This window comes from Balearica regulorum, chromosome 14, assembly GCF_011004875.1.
Source record: "Balearica regulorum gibbericeps isolate bBalReg1 chromosome 14, bBalReg1.pri, whole genome shotgun sequence".
Lineage (NCBI taxonomy): Eukaryota > Metazoa > Chordata > Aves > Gruiformes > Gruidae > Balearica > Balearica regulorum.
Genome location: NC_046197.1, coordinates 13,869,657 through 13,884,394, shown reverse-complemented (window position 1 = coordinate 13,884,394; position 14,738 = coordinate 13,869,657). Strand labels below are relative to the sequence as shown.

Here is a 14,738-nt window from a genome sequence, read left to right as displayed (position 1 = left end):
CACTTAGTTTCATTTCTTTTTCCCACATTGCTCTTCCTTCTGACCGTCAGCCTTCTAGGCAAAGACGGCGCACTTTTTTTTGCTGGAGTGAGTGATGCCAGAAACTGGGGCTTGAATGCTTGTTCTCCTGAACCCTGTCATGGCGTTTCCTAAGGCTCTGCTGGCACTGTCTGAGGCATGCTTTAGCCTTGATTTTTACCCAGGAAAGAGGTGGTAGTCTAACTTTTCAGACACTTGGGCTCTCACAGAGGAGGATGATAGGATGTTGAGAGTTTTAGACTCAAAATACATGACCTGAATTTATCACTGTCAAATTAAATTACACTGTTGATGCGCAGTAAAGATTTGCACAGATAATTCTCTCCGAAACAAGCCCACAACATCTGTATCCTTATTCCTTGGTGCTGTCCTACAGCCAACTGACCTGTCTCTTCCTCATTGTTCCATTCATGGCAAGGGCTAAAATGCCCTCTGGGAGGAGGGTGGCAGCTTTGTTGCCGCTGTACGGTGACTTCCAGCCGTGCAGAACGTGCCTATTGATACTGCCAGTGATGTATGTGGGAGGCATTGGTCCCCCCTGTCCTACACCCCAGGGAATTAGCTTTCAGTAGGGGACTGCAGCGAAGAGACCTTAGAGAAGCGAATCAAGTTGCGTTGGTGCTTTACTCTGCTGTGAGAAACCATCAGCGATCAGTAGTTATGTTTGAGTCTAATATTCTCTTAGCTAAAGACTGAGCTGATGCATCAGAAACAGATCCCAATATCCGTAGTGCCTGCATTTGTGGACATGTCTGGAGGCCTTTGCAATGAACTGGGGATCTTTTTGTGCGAGGCAATGTGCTGCCATGCTACAAGAGTGTTGTCCCTGTCTCGGGGAGCTCTCAGTTGAAGGCAGGACCAGAGGTGACACAGGTGGGCACCACAAAACAAGGAGCAAGGGTGGATCACTTCACAGGGCATGACCTGTGTGTTGTCAAGCTTTTTTAGGAGATACCAGGGAAAAGTCCTCAGGTGAGGACAAGGGCAGTATACCCCAGTGGAAGGGCAAAAGCCATGTCATTTGTGTTTCCAAATTGGCAAATGTGGGCTCTTCTGCCAGCACAGTGAGGTGTCCTGGCCAGGGAGGAAAGGCAGAAGGGTCGAAGGAGGACAGCTGTAAGCAGCAACCTGTTGTGCAGGTGCCGTCTTTAGCATGAGAGGGGATAATGGACCCTCTGGTGATACAAATAAACTCTGCCAGTTAGTCTGTTATTTGTGTAGGCTAATGAATAATGTTGCTTAATCTCGTATTTGCTCCCTGCCAAGAAAGACACAGAGGATTTCAAGCTCAAAACCAAGGAGGAATCTGCGAAGCCTTTTTAACGTATTCACGCTGAGAAGCTAAGCAACCAGCAGGTTGATCTGATGGGCCTAAACCTGCACGTACCTTTCTGGGCTCCCTGCTGCCGTGCGAGGGCAGTGTTTGCTCAGTAACCCGGAGGTGGGTGCTCTGCAGCTGCACCTCTGAGCCCAGGGCTGGGCAGCCGGCGGGGGGGACCGGAGCCATTCTCCTGTCCCGAAGATGCCTCCTCAGAAGGAGCTGGCTGTACTTGTCAGATACCGGAAGCGGGATTATGCTGTAGTGGGATGTGAAGATCATAAAAATGGTTTGTTTGAGATTTGGGGTTTTTTTTTCCTGGTTAGACATTGAAATTGAACACGTCCGATTCTCTGCGTGAGCTGTCCTATGGCCTCCTCGCAATGTTGATGGAAACCAGGCTTCGGTTCTTTGCTCCCCAGCAGAAAGGGCAGTGCAGAGGACTGGGGAAAAATGCGAATGTGGATTTAATGGTTTTATGTTTGAGAGATGTGTTTGAGCAAGCTGAGTGCGCAGGGGAGAGCCTTAGGGCTTGCTTTTCTTTTTTCCTTTTTTTTTTTATATTTGCCCTGTATCCAGTAAGGACTGACTGCATGGCTCTGCCAGCACTCAATCGCACTTTGCCAGGAGCTAGAGCTGATTTCACATCTCTTATCCTTGCAGGCAGTGTTGGCTTCTTCCCTAAGTACCTCAAAGCCCCCTGATGTGCTTTTACTTAATTGGTTTTGGAACTTTCTCCAAGATCCGCTCCCTTTACGTGTTGTAGGAAGCACTCAGTGATTGCTGCAGCATCCTCAGCAGGGAGCACCAAGGTGTGTGTAGGGAAGAGCAGAGGCTGCTAGACAGGGGAAGAGGGAAGTGTCAGGTGGCTGAGATGGCTCTGCTGCTTCTACCACGTCAGGAATGCCAAGGGTCCAGAGAGCACGGTGATGGGCACCGCATTAGCCAGCTCACTAACCCAGCTTGTGGTCGCAAAGCAGAGATGAGGATCTGAGTGCAAGAGGTGTGTGAGCATTGCCTGTGTCTCTCCCTAGTCTTGGCGCCTGGGTGGGCAAGTCTGTCTTCAGAAAAGGGGAGGTGGTGGGTTGCATCCACTGGCCCTGGGGGCAACTTGTTCGTAGCTCAGTTTGGTGTCTGGGTTTTCGCCAGCTCCCGCGCCTGTTGAGCAGATGGTAGGCCGCCAGCCATGGCCTGGCAGGCAGCCCTGAGCAATCTGATCCCCTGTTTGGTGGCTTGCCGTCCACATTGCCGGCCCTTCGTTGGGCTGGGGTGGGAAAGGCAGCTGCCACATCCAGCCCCTCTGTGCAGAGCTGTTGGGGAAACAACCCAGGACCTTCCCAGCTCTGTCCGGCCACAGAGGGCCACCAGGATCCCTGTAGGTGTCCCAAAACAGGACTGTTCAGTCCCATTAATGATTTTTTTCCTGGAACTTCCACTGGTTTACTGGGCATAACTCCTGGCCTTTATGTAAAAAGTGAAGTTGGGATTCAGGAGCCCTTGGTGCACTACTGCTGGCCCCAACACTCACTTCAGCCCTCCGTGTCTGCATTTTCCTGGGGATAAAAAGCAAGTTGCAAGCTCTTCATTGGCACAGTGATAGCACCATGTACAGGCATGGCTTTTCTTATTAGGCAAGCACAAAGTACAGTACCGGAGAGCTGCTTGTCCTCCTCCCTTCTCTCCTTGTCCTCATCCTGTTTTCCCCACTCCTCCCTGCTGCTCATCTGCTCCAAGTCCTTCACGCACTCCCCAAAGCAGGCTAACACAGGTATCTCCACAAGGACCTTTCCTCCTCTTTATGCCACGTTCCTAGAAATAGGAGCTTTAAAAGGGCATTGGGTGTGGAATTGCGTGGGTTTAGCCCTAAGCAGCTGGCTTGGTTCCTGGACATTTTGCAGAGCTGTTGAATGCAGCAGCCCGGGCTTGAGTTTGAGTCAAGCTGCTGAGCTTCAGTGCAAAGCCTGCCCACTCTCCATCAGATGTGGGACCAAAGTAGTGGGAGCTGAACAGCGAAGGTGAGCAGAGGAGGGAGTTTCAGGGTTGACACCAGCTTTATGCGCTAGCCCAGACTCGTAACTCCTTTCAGCTTCTCAGGTTGGGAAGGAGCTCTGGCCGAGGAAATGAAATGAGCCTGCTCTGGCCCCCATGCCCCCCTGGCTGCTCCTGTGGGTCAGTTACAGGCCATGAGAATTTTGTCAAGGTAACTGCAGTCTAAAAAAAAAAATCCCTTTTCCTCTCAATTCCTCAGCTTTCAGCCACTAGTGACGCCATAAATTCCCCTACTTCTCTGGTTACTGTAAAGTCTTTCAGGGTGGCCAGGACCTGAATTCCTCACGTGAAAGAACAAGCAGAGAAAAAGGAAACTTTGCAAGCAAGGACCTTCCCTGCCTCGGGGATCCGTCGCAAGGAATCGGCGAGGCTCCAAGCGCGTGCTCTCGCCCTGCAGTCCCTCAGCTCAAGCCTCAGGTAACTGCCTGTCTCGCCCTCCTCTCACCAGCAAATATCCTCCTACCTGCCCGCGCTTCCTGCTTGCCCTCCAGCAGGTCCGCCTGATCTGCAGGCTCCTGCAGCTGCGTCAGCTCCAGGTTTGCTATTGCACTTTGGCTTTGGAGTAACCAGGAGGGATGGAGCTTGTCCAGCATCACACGACTGCAGAGGTGGCACAGAGTCCTCCTGAGCCAAGTGCTCGACTATTCTTACCCCCTGCCCTGAGCTGTACGGCACTGATCCTTCATGAGATAGCCCCAGCCCCCAGCCAGCTTTCATCCTGGACCTTAAACCCAGCTGCTGCGTGGGACACAAGTGGGCTGCTGTGCCACACACATCATCCAGCTTCACCTGAGGGCTGTGCTGAGACGTCGTGGGAGAAGCTCAGCAGGAAATTGGTGACAAAATGTTGTTGCTGCAGGAGAAGCTGCTTGCTAATGGGATTGCTCCACCACTGAGCAGGACAAGGATGGGTCATTCTGCAGAAAGCCATGGTGAGCACCTTTTCTAACCCCACACCAAACACGTGAGTCTTGTGAAAGGAGTAAATACTCACTTCTCCCAACACCCCACGTTGGGGAAAGGGCCTTCATGGAGTGGAGTAATGAAGGTTGCCTTTGGAGAGGTAGGGGCATGGGGTGGATGGTGAGTTTGTCAGTTGTTCGAAGGATGGTCTTGGGAAGGTTGGCCCACAGTGCAGTGCCCTTGGTCTTCTCCCAGCACAGGCAGCTGCATGGACAAATACGCCCCAGGCAGAGTTCAGTGCTAGCAGACCCAAACAGGGACAGTCATAGGGGTGAAAACCCAGAGAGTTTGGATTTGTTTAAAAAATAAAAGAAAAAGAAAAAAATTTGGAGCCTTCATCTGCCTTGTGGTTCCAGAGTCTTCCCACACTTGGACATCATTTCTACAGCTATGGATTGGAAATGCCTCTCCTCTTTAGATGGGTCTCAGAATCACGTGACTCCAGAGGCATGGAGATTTGAGGAAGAACTATTGCATGTCATGAACTTTGCAGCTGAGGGGGCCTCTGTTGCACAGAAAACCTTCCCACCTGAGCAGTACTCCCAGGAGACAGTCTGACTTGGGAGCCAGCAACTGGGCTGAGAGGCTCCGAGTGTTGGGAGAGGATCAAAAAGCTCCCCTGGCAGTAAATCTTTCACCTGCCATGTTACTCAGTGGGGCTTGTGGCCATTCCTCCGAGGTCGGCCCCGGGTCAGAATTTCTCCTGTCTCTTTAGCCCCCAAACCTGGAGATTTTTGTCTTATCTTTGACGCCATCTTGACACCGAAAACAAATTATGGCCCAATTACCCTTACTGAGAGGGGCTGGGGCTACCTTAAATGGCCAGAACTATCAGGCGCTTCCTTAAGAGCAAGTAATTAGAGTGGGGTGCAGGATGGGGAGGGGGACAAGGACTGGGGGGAACCGGTGCCATGGGGCTGCCCTTGCCCCCCTGCTTGGCATGGCAGGAGGGGACGTCCCATCCAGCTCCATCCCGTCCCGTCCTACTCACCCTGGCCCAGCCGTGCTGCACCCGTGGGCTCTGGAGAGGCCAGAGCAGAGATGGGGCTCCCCACTGCTCCCCGCCAGTGTGGTGTCCGGGGGGGTTCTCCCATGCCCCATGCCTCTCCCAGCCCTGTGTCACGGCCAGGGCCAGGCCAGAGAGGCCCCATGATGGGAGGCAGCAGCCCTGGCCCTGGCCGTGACCTTCGGGGCGACCTTGAGCGAGTCGCTGTCGGGGCTGGGGACCAGCTGCGTGTCTCATCCCGAGCAGGGACATTTCTGTGCTCGCCCCATGAAACAGTGAACAGCAGCATTACGGCTGAACTGCTGTAACAACCCACCTGAAACTTAAAATTTCTTTTTCCTCCCCTCTTTCAGCGACATTAAAAGGCTCTTTCCCCTGCTGTGTGCCTGGGCTTTTCCTGCCCCGGGTTGTGCTGTCCGCCTGAAACCAGCAGCCATTTTGGGGGCCAACACATGCTGAGCTGGGTCCCGTCCCACAGCCTAGAGCATGTTCATCCGGGGGCCGCTGCCTGAGTCTCTCTGCCTGGGGAAGGTGCTGCTGGGTGCCAGCAGAGCCGGGTCCCCTCCAGGATCCAGCCCAGGGAGCAGGGAAGCGGGGCCATGAAGAAATATCAGACGCTCCCCTGGCCTTGCAGGTTTGTTCCAGGTACCCTCGTACTCCTGGGCGAGTGGATGGCTGGGGCTGGGTGTTTCTTTCCCTTTTTTTTCCCTTTTTTTTTTTTTTTGTCAGATTGGTATTTTATTTGGCTCCATACTGTCTACCGAGCTGTCCAGTGTAACCCTTCCTTTGCTGCTTCTGAGATAAGAATAGGCTCCCCTGAGATCAGATAAACAGGCCCATAAATACCTACAACAACAACAAGCATGATCTGGGCTTGGCAGGAAGGGAGAGGGGGAAAAAAAAAGGCAAAAAAGGAGCCATTTCTTTGCACACCAAACCCCAGGGGTGCAGAGTGTGGGGTGGGAAGCGCCCGACAGCCCCTCTAGCCCAGCGCTTGCCCCCTGGGCCAGGCAGGGGGGTGAGGGGCCAGGCAGGGCAGGCAGCAGGGCAGCCAGGTCCCTGTCACCGTCCCTTGTGACCGGATTCCCGCAGCAGGGACGCGGCACGTATGATGTTGCCCCGGGGCCAAGCGATCCCTGCGTGCGTGTGCTTTTGTCCGGGAACTGCAGACCCAAGCCTGCGTGCCGGGAGCATGCTGCTTCCCAACGGCATCAAGTTCACGGCAGGGTCGAGCTGTAGGTGCGTGCGGGGCCACCAACCCTGGCTGATGAGCTAGGCTCTCAAATGGCCAAAAATTCAAAGCTGGTGGCCAAACTGTTCTTCTTCCACCCAGGTTTGGTGCAGCCGGCACCGGGAGCCCTGCCGCTGCCTGCCCGAGGCTGCCGGGACGCCTCTCCCAGCCGCTCAGATTTGCTGCCTGAGGAAGAGAGGCTGCCCCTGTGCAGGGCTCCCCACCACCCCACCACCCCCCCCCCCCCGAAGCTCCTCTCCTTTCGGGGACGAAGGGGGTGATCCCATCCTAGGCTGGACCAGGTCCTGAGCTCAGCATCGACACCCTTTTCCATCCCCGGAGTGGTGGAGCTGCGTGTGCGGTGCTGAGGTGGGGATGGAGCTCACTGCTTCAGATACACCCCTTCCAAAGCATGCGTTTTGGGGAGCAGGGAAGCTCTGGGGTACAGCAAAAGTTTAGTGCTTTTTTTTCACCCACCCTCTCCCAAAACTTTGAGCCAGTCTCACAGGAAAATCCCCTTCCTGCGCAGGGAATCCCTCTGCAGTTGTGGAAAGGAAGAGCGTTTTCATTTGCAAAATCATGAAGGAGCAAAGGAGGCCGGCACTGGGGACACCTTTCCCAGGAGTTTGCAGCCAGGTGCCACCACCAGAAACTCGTGGTAAGAAAAGCAACAATCCTGCGGGTGCAGGCAGAGCATCGCCCCGGCTGTGCAGGGTGCCCCCTTCCCAGAAGCAAAGCTGGAAACCCCTAAGGAAAAAACTGCCAGAGGATTTTGGTGAGGAGGGGAGGGGAGGGTCCCCAGGCTGCAGATGATGTCTCAGGTAGAGCCTGGTGTGCCCAGACCAAGGACACGGACTGCTGTGCGGAGTCCCCTGCCTCATGCAAGCAGAGCAAGTCCCAGGTCCCCGTTTAACCCTTTCTCCCATCCGATGCCAAGGGGCGGCCCCGACGGGCGCCGTACGGATCCTGGGATACGGGCTGGCACATGTAAATAGGACTGGGCTGGACACGTTAATGGGGCCCTGGAGTACAGTGTTAGTGATGGTTTGGGAGCTTTTCTGTAAAAACCCAGCCCTTTAAGGGATTGTGAAACTTAGTCATAAATTGAGATATTTGGGGCCGATGTTCTGTACATTTTTTTCTTTTTTTTTTTTTTTTTTGTTTCCTTGAATGTGTTTGGTTTTAGAAGTGCCCTGTTCTAGCTTCACTCATGGACTTGGTGCCATCCTAAACTTTTTATAGCCAGAACAAAACAATAGCACTGCGGGCATTGCTCTGCTCAGGCAGTCAATTTTCATCTCAGCCTCATTCAAAGAGATCAGAAAACAGCTCCGGGGCTGGGAAGGCAGCCGTGCGACGGCTCCGAAGTCAGGGAAGGCTGACTCATGCAGCCTGATCGTTCAGTGAGCTTTAATTACGCCGGCCGTACCCCTCAATGTTTGTGTGTCCATCCGTCTGTATTTGTACACACGCACAAAGTGGTTATAAAACCCACGCTGCTTCCCCACGGGTGTTCTGGGGTGAGCTGGTGTATTTCTGGTGTGTGCAGCTGCACATGCACAAATTGATTGATGTGTCAGCGATTTATAAATGTTACATCATTATTTCTATACCTTTAGTTGCAAGAAAAAGCTTGGTTTCAGATAGAAAATTTAATGCTCCCTGCTGAGCCCTCAGATTAACCCTACAATAATGTACAACTCTTTCCCATCTCGATTTTCTTTGCCCCAAGCAGCCGGCTGAGCATTAAGAGTTTATCCTGGCGTCTCTGGGAACGGCGGCGTGGCCGGGCTGGGAAGGCAGGATCAGGCCCTGAGCCCGTGCACACACATCCTGGAAGCCACCCTTCGGTATCAGAGCTGTGTGTGCACAGAATAAAGGAATGAGGATTCGGCTTTAATTATTAAGGATTATTAAGGATTTATGCCTGAGAGGTGACAGATGACTTTGAGCTGTGCGAGCGTTGGCGTGCCTGAGGCTGGCGATATCGGTCGTGTTCAGACGGTGAGGAGGGGATGTTGCTCCTTCCAAAATGCGGCCGAGGCAGCGCCTAAGAGGGCATCCCTCTGAGAAAGTGCTGCCGGTGCCAGAGCCACGCAGGGAGGCTGCCTGGGCAGGGCAGGGGAGCCGAGCCCTGGTTCTCTGTGCAGCAGCAATAAACCCGGGGCTCCACAGCTCTACGGTGCGCGTGTCATCCAGACCCGGCCTGGTCCTGCCATCCTTCCCCAAGCCAAATACAAGTCCTGTCCCTCTGTAGCGGGTCTCCTGGGTCAGGAGGAAAGGGGTTGTAGTGCCGGGGCAGGGTTTGTGCCCTGGGACAGACTACGGGTGCACGTTGCCAGAGCCCGGCCACCTCCTGGGGTGCGTAAGCACGGCATAAAGAAGTCCCGAAGGATCCCATGGAGCTGCCCGAGCCCCACGGGAGGGAATTCCCTCCCATGGATCAGCCCCACAGCAAGGCACTGTCTTATGGAGAGTCCTTAATCCCGCAGCACCCCTCACCCCTGCGAGCAGGAGGGCAGGGGGCCCGGCCGCAGCAGCATGGTCTCAGGAGCAGGGGAAGGCGTAAGGGTCGGACTCGAGGCTGTTTGCGTAAAGTTTAAATTTTATTTTATTTATTTTTTTTTTAATTATTCAGTTTTAAATACGTGGTGTGGTGCGCCCGGTCCCTCGGGAAGTGGTCATGCAGATCTGAGGTAGAAAACCCGGCACAGGAGTGTTCCCAAATGCACCTCTAGGTAGTTTCACCGCAGCCACACGTCGGTCAGGCAGCGGACGGGGACGGTGGGGGGGGCTCGTATTTACAACAGCAAACGAAGCAAACCGTTTCGGCCCCGGGAGGGCAGGAGCCGCCGATCGAAGGAGCAACGAGTACTGCAAACGGGGGAAGGGGCGAGGGGGGAAATGGCCCGGCCGGTCCCCGCTGCCGACGGGGCGGGCAGGATCCGGCCCCGCAAGGCGCCCTTCTCTTGTCTCCCTTGGAGCATCCGCCTCGGCGGGGGCGGGGGGAGCCGGGCCGGGTACCCGCGTCCTGCGCCTGGATGGGCTCCGGGGGCCGGGCCGGGCTCTCTCCGACATTGCACATGGAGGGGCGAGCGGGGAGCGCCGTCGGGGCAGCGGGGCAGCCCTCAGGGGTTCAGTTCCAGAGCCCAGACCTGCTGGGGCCAACCCGTCCGGCCCTTCAGCTTCTTCTCGCCGTGGCCCAAAGGCTGCGAATAGACCTCGGGCTGCTGCGGGAGAGGAGATGGGGGGGGGGGGAGCGCAGAAAGGAGCGGTCAGGAGCGGAGCGGAGGTCCCGGGGAGGGCTCCCGCCGGTGCCCCGCATCTTGCACCCGCTTTGGGGCTGCAGCCGAGCCCCGCGGCTCCGAGCGGCTTTTATCAGCCCGAGGATAAAGAGGGGGTTTGGGGAGTCGTGTCCTTCCCCCCCCCCAACTCCGCCCGCCGCAGCAAGGGGAGAACCGGCTGCCCTTGATCCGAAACGCACCCGCGCCCGCTCGTCCCGGGAAAACGGCCGGGAGAGGAGAAGGACGGACGGCGGGAGGCTCCGCCGCGGCCGGTCCCGGGGGTTTAATCCCTCGGGGAAAGCGCCCGGAGCCCGCCCGGTCCGTCGGAACCCTCCGGACAAGTCGGAGCGGGCTTTTCTCCGCCGAGATCAACCCCCTGGGTGGATTTTTTTAAATTTATTTTATTTTTAAGCTGGAAAAAAAAAAAAAGCTCCAGTGGGAGCGGGTTTTTTTGGTATTTTTTTTTTCCCCCAGCCCCGGGGCTTTTCCCGCCCGCTCCCATCCCGGGGAGAGCGGGGCAGCGGGATCCCGGTCCGTCTCTTACCGTCTCCCGTTTCCTCTTGTTCTCCCTGCCGTCGGCCTTCTTGAGCTCGGCTTTGAAGCCCTCGGTGTCCCCGGGCTGGCTGTCCTTGGCCAGCACCTCCATCAGGTAGGCGATGTAGCTGGTGGCCAGGCGCAGGGTCTTGATCTTGGAGAGCTTGGTGTCGGCGGGCACGTTGGGGATGCACTCCCGGAGCTCGGCAAAGGCGCTGTTGATGCTCTCCGTCCTCCGTCTCTCTTTCTTGGGTCCCCCGACGCCTTTCCGCCGGCCCAGGCGGCCGCTGAGCGCTTCCAGCCGTCCCTGCCCGGCCGGACCGTACTCGGCGGGGCCGTAGCTAGGGCTTTGCCCGGCGAGCTCGGGGGCCACCTCGGCCGGGTTGAGCACCCAGCCGGGGAAGTAGGCGCGCTCCTGGTGGCACCGCGCCGCCGGCCCGAAGAGAAAAGGGTCGTGCAGCATGTGGTGGTGATGGTGGTGGTGGTGGTGCTGGTAGCTCCCCACCAGGTTCATGGTCCGCCCCGCTGGCCCCGGGGGCCGCGCTCAGCAGCGCACCATGGCCGCGGCGGCCGGCCGGGAAGCGCTCCCCGCCGGGCGGGCGCGGCAGGCAGCGGCGGCGGGGAGCACGGCTCCGGCTTGGGGCTGCGATAGTGGTAGCTGGCTTTGGGGGTTTGGGTTGGTGCGGTTGGGGTTTGGGGTTTTGGGGGTTTTGTTGTGGTTTGTTGGTTTTGTTTTTTTTTTTTTAACCCCTTCTGGAACCTCCCAGTCCTGCCTTTATATAGGGCCGGGGCCCCCCCTGCCGCGGAGCCAATGGGCAGGGGAGGATGCTCGGGGGCCCCGGGGGGAGCGGGGCGGCGGAGGGGGCGTGCGCCGCGCTGTTGACTCGGTTTATTTGGGCTCACACCTCCGCTGTTTGCTCTCGCCTCCCGCTTGCTCCCTGCTTGCAGGGAGAAGGGGGTGAGGAGTGACCCGAGGGGGGACCCCAGCCCCCGCCCCGTCGATCCCCTCCGCTTCCTCGTTCCCGGGCCCGGGGTGTCCGAGCCCCCACGGAGAGCCGCCGCGCCCGGCGGGGGACCAGAGGCGGCAGCGGGTGCGGGGGAGCCGCGGTTGCCCGGAGCCCCGACGGCCGGGCCGGGCCGGGCCGTGTGAGCGCTCCGTGGCCGCGGTGTCCCGGGGAGCTTTCTGCTTCCCAAGGGTCCCTGACGGGGGGAGCGCCCGATCCCGGGACGAGCTCGGCCCCGTGGGAGGGGAATGCGGGGAGCGCGGGGTGCCCGGTGCCGCACCCGCAGCCGGGGCATGAGCAGCCTCCGCCGAGGGAGCTGGATGATGGGGAGGGGAAGGGGCGAAGGCGCTGGGGGGCGGCCGGGCTGCGCGGCCCGGGCTGGGCATGGCGGGGGCTGCCGTGATGGCGGGTGGGCTCCCAGCCCACGGGGCGCGTTGCTCACGCGTGGTCTCAGTGCACACCCGTGTTGCAAAAATGCACGCTGTACACAGACGTGCGCTACACACCTTCAGGCACGCTGCACATGCACGCACCGTACGGCACACACCCACGTTCTGCAAATACACACTGCGCACACATGTATGCTGCACATGCATGTGTTTACACCACACACGTATGCTGCTCACGCAAATACACTGGACATGTTACCTGTACGTACCACAAACATAGAGATGCTGCATACGCTGTACACATATCTGTGCTGTACACACACCCACCCCACAAGTACGTTGCACGCACGCGCTTAGCTGCACCCGTATATGTTACATACGCACACAAGCAGCACACGTATGCTACACACAATGCCACTGTGTGTATATTACATGCACACACATGCTGCACACGCATACTGTGTAAACACACATACACATTGCATGCATTGCATATAAACACGCACACGTGTATGCTGCGCATCCATGCAGAGACTGTACAGGCATACATATAAATATATAAAAATTATACTATACATACACACAAACTTATTTACAATAGGGCGGTGGGGATGTGCCCTGAGTGTCCTTGTCCCAGCCTGCCCACAAAAGGGCTGGGGGGGTCCTGCTGGGGCTGGGATCTTGTACTCTACTGCAGCCCCCAAACCCGAGCCCAGCGTGCGGCCCTGCAGGGGACAGCATGTCCCACTCGCCTCTGCACCCATGGGAGACAGATCCCCAGGGCGATGGCTTCCAGACCCCGCGCTTCGCCTCCAGCCCAGATGGGTGATGTTGGGGCCAACCCCTGCTCTTGCTCCAGTTACTCCCAGTGAGGACAGACTGGGCACGGCGGTGGTGATCACAGCGTGGCGGGGCAGGAAGGGGCTTTGGGCCCAAGGTATGTTAGCGATTAACGGCGCTTTCCAGCGATTCATCTTGCAGCGGAGGGTGGAAACGTTGGAGGGTTGTTTGCAGGCGCTTGTATTAATCATCCGGGCTAACACACCATTAACGTCCTCCTGCATTTTAAAGATGACAAATTTTATTTGACTTCTCTCAATCACGGTTCCCGGGCGGATTCGGGAGCCACTTAAATGCCTTGGATTTTCCATCGTTAGCTGTTACAAGGCGAGTTGCAAAGGCAGGAGGCCGGGGGGGCCGGGGCAGGGTGCAAGCGGGTCTCTGGGTTCTGCCGGGCCTCGGCGGCCAAGGGGGGACAGCCGTACTGGATCTGCCCAGCTTCGCTCCCCCCCCGGCTTTGTTCTTAGCTGCTGCAAAGCCCCCCCCCCCCCCTTCCCCACCCCCTTTAAACAAGCGCCCTGCAAACATTTGCTAGTGATTACTCTCCCGTTAGAGTCAGGCCTTGGATAGGGTGTCATGTCCCTGATTTCCTCCAAAATGCCAGTGGCTGGGTGGGATCCTTGAGCCTTGCTTGGAGCCGTCGGGGGCCAGTGCCCACCTGGGAGAGGGACAGGGGTCCTGCTTCATGCCTTGCCCCCCCCATGTTGGCACAGCATCACCCGTGGTGTCCTGCTGTGACCAACCAGCCAGGCTCCTCGCTGAGCCTCTCCCTGACCCTGTAAAAGCCCTGATCCAGCAAACTGCTGGGCTAGGGTCTGTGCCACCCAACCCCATCCCTGAAAACACCCCCCCCCAAAAAAAAAAACCCCACCCAACCCTTCCATCCCTATAGCCCTGCATTGCACAGGCCACTCACAGCTACGTCCAGCTCGGAGCCGTCGCCTCGAGCCGTGCACCAGAGCCACCTCCAGCCCCCGGCCGCCAAGCCAGGTAAGCCCAGCCCAAGCCTGGGGGTTATCTTGCTTTATCCCACCCCCCCCATGGAGGTCCCTGGACCTTGCGCACTTTGGAAGTGCTCAGCTGAGCAAATAGTGGGACTGGCGCGTTGATTTTCCTTTGGAAAATCGTTCTAATCTTTCGTGTTTTAGTAAAATAATAAAACCGGAGCCCTTTTCACTCCGACACCTTCTAAATCAAACCAGACTGCCTTTGTCATGGCGTCCAAATTTAGCACTTCTCAAACTTTTGGTGAGTTTCTTTAATTTCACATCTCCCTGCTTGCACAGGGGGGAAACACCGAGCGGTTCGGATTAGGCGATTTATAGCTGGCATGGCAGGAGGAACCATGTTTCTCTCCACCTGTTTTCCTTCAAATCCTTCCCAGAGAAAGATTTCCTGCCCTCCTGGCCAGGCCATGGCGAGGGGGGGCCGGTGCCACATGTTGAGGGGTGAGGTTATCCTGGGTGTCCGCAGCCCCCAGCACCCCAACCCACCAGGAGCCACCCAGCTCCGCACCCATCCCCTGCCCCGGGACAGGGGCTGCAGTTTTGGCCCCGGCCCCTCAGCCACCTCCTTATCAGCACCCAGCGAGCGGCAGCCCGGGGTGTCCTGTGACTTTGACGCCAGCTCTGCTCCCCCCCCTCCGGCTCCCTTATCTAAATAGGAGTGTAAATCAGGGCCTTGGCAGATGCCCTGGCAGGACAGGGACTCCATAAAAAGGGGCTCTGCTCCAGCTCTGTTTACATTGCAGCCCCGTAAAATATTCCCCTTGTCTTCCCTGCTAGTGTCTCCCTGCAGCATCCCTCCTGCACCCTCCTGCGCCCGCATCCCCCCCCGCCCCAGGCTCCTCCGCAGCCCCGGGGTGCAGCCAGGAAGGTCGCAGCCCGGACACCCCACGGCCCCCACCCATGTCCCCCCAGCAGGTTATGCCCCGAGGTACCTCCGCACCCAGCCGCTGCCTCCGATTCCCCCCTCCAACGGCTGCCGCAGGCACAGAGCAGGGCTGAGCCAGCTCCCCCGGGCAGCTGGGTTGTGTCTAAAGGTGCCCCTGGGTATTTATAGCACTCGCCTGAAATAATGCA

The 14,738-nt window shown here is 57.4% G+C and overlaps 2 protein-coding genes across 4 annotated transcripts in view; one reads left to right on the top strand and one right to left on the bottom strand.

Annotated features, from left to right (window-relative positions):
- Positions 1-14,738, top strand: part of GALNT10 (polypeptide N-acetylgalactosaminyltransferase 10) — a 271,077-nt gene that overhangs the window by 106,610 nt on the left and 149,729 nt on the right. The window contains exon 13 of one of the 2 annotated variants that reach the window (XR_012837696.1): positions 4,923-4,935. The exons of the other annotated variant lie outside the window; for it this stretch is intronic. The gene's annotated coding sequence lies outside the window, so the exon portion shown is untranslated. Of the gene's footprint in view, positions 1-4,922; positions 4,936-14,738 lie in introns of those variants that run through there. 2 annotated transcript variants of the gene reach the window in all.
- Positions 9,203-11,745, bottom strand: HAND1 (heart and neural crest derivatives expressed 1). 2 transcript variants are annotated; one of them, XM_075766605.1, is made up of 2 exons: positions 10,435-11,745; positions 9,203-9,833 (listed from the first exon to the last, which is right to left on the bottom strand). In XM_075766605.1, the coding sequence occupies exons 1-2, from the start codon at positions 10,936-10,938 to the stop codon at positions 9,735-9,737; spliced, it is 603 nt and encodes a 200-aa protein (XP_075622720.1). In that variant the 5' UTR covers positions 10,939-11,745; the 3' UTR covers positions 9,203-9,734. The 2 variants fall into 2 exon arrangements, with proteins under 2 accessions (XP_075622720.1, XP_075622719.1); XM_075766604.1 differs by having other exon boundaries at positions 9,203-9,836; positions 10,435-11,740.

Excerpts from the sequence above, each read along its gene's own strand:
- HAND1 (XM_075766604.1), bottom strand. The coding sequence starts at position 10,938 with ATGAACCTGGTGGGGAGCTACCAGCACCACCACCACCACCATCACCAC. Across the intron at positions 9,837-10,434 it reads ACAAGAGGAAACGGGAGACG|CAGCCCGAGGTCTATTCGCA; the intron begins GTAAGAGACGGA and ends CCTCTCCCGCAG.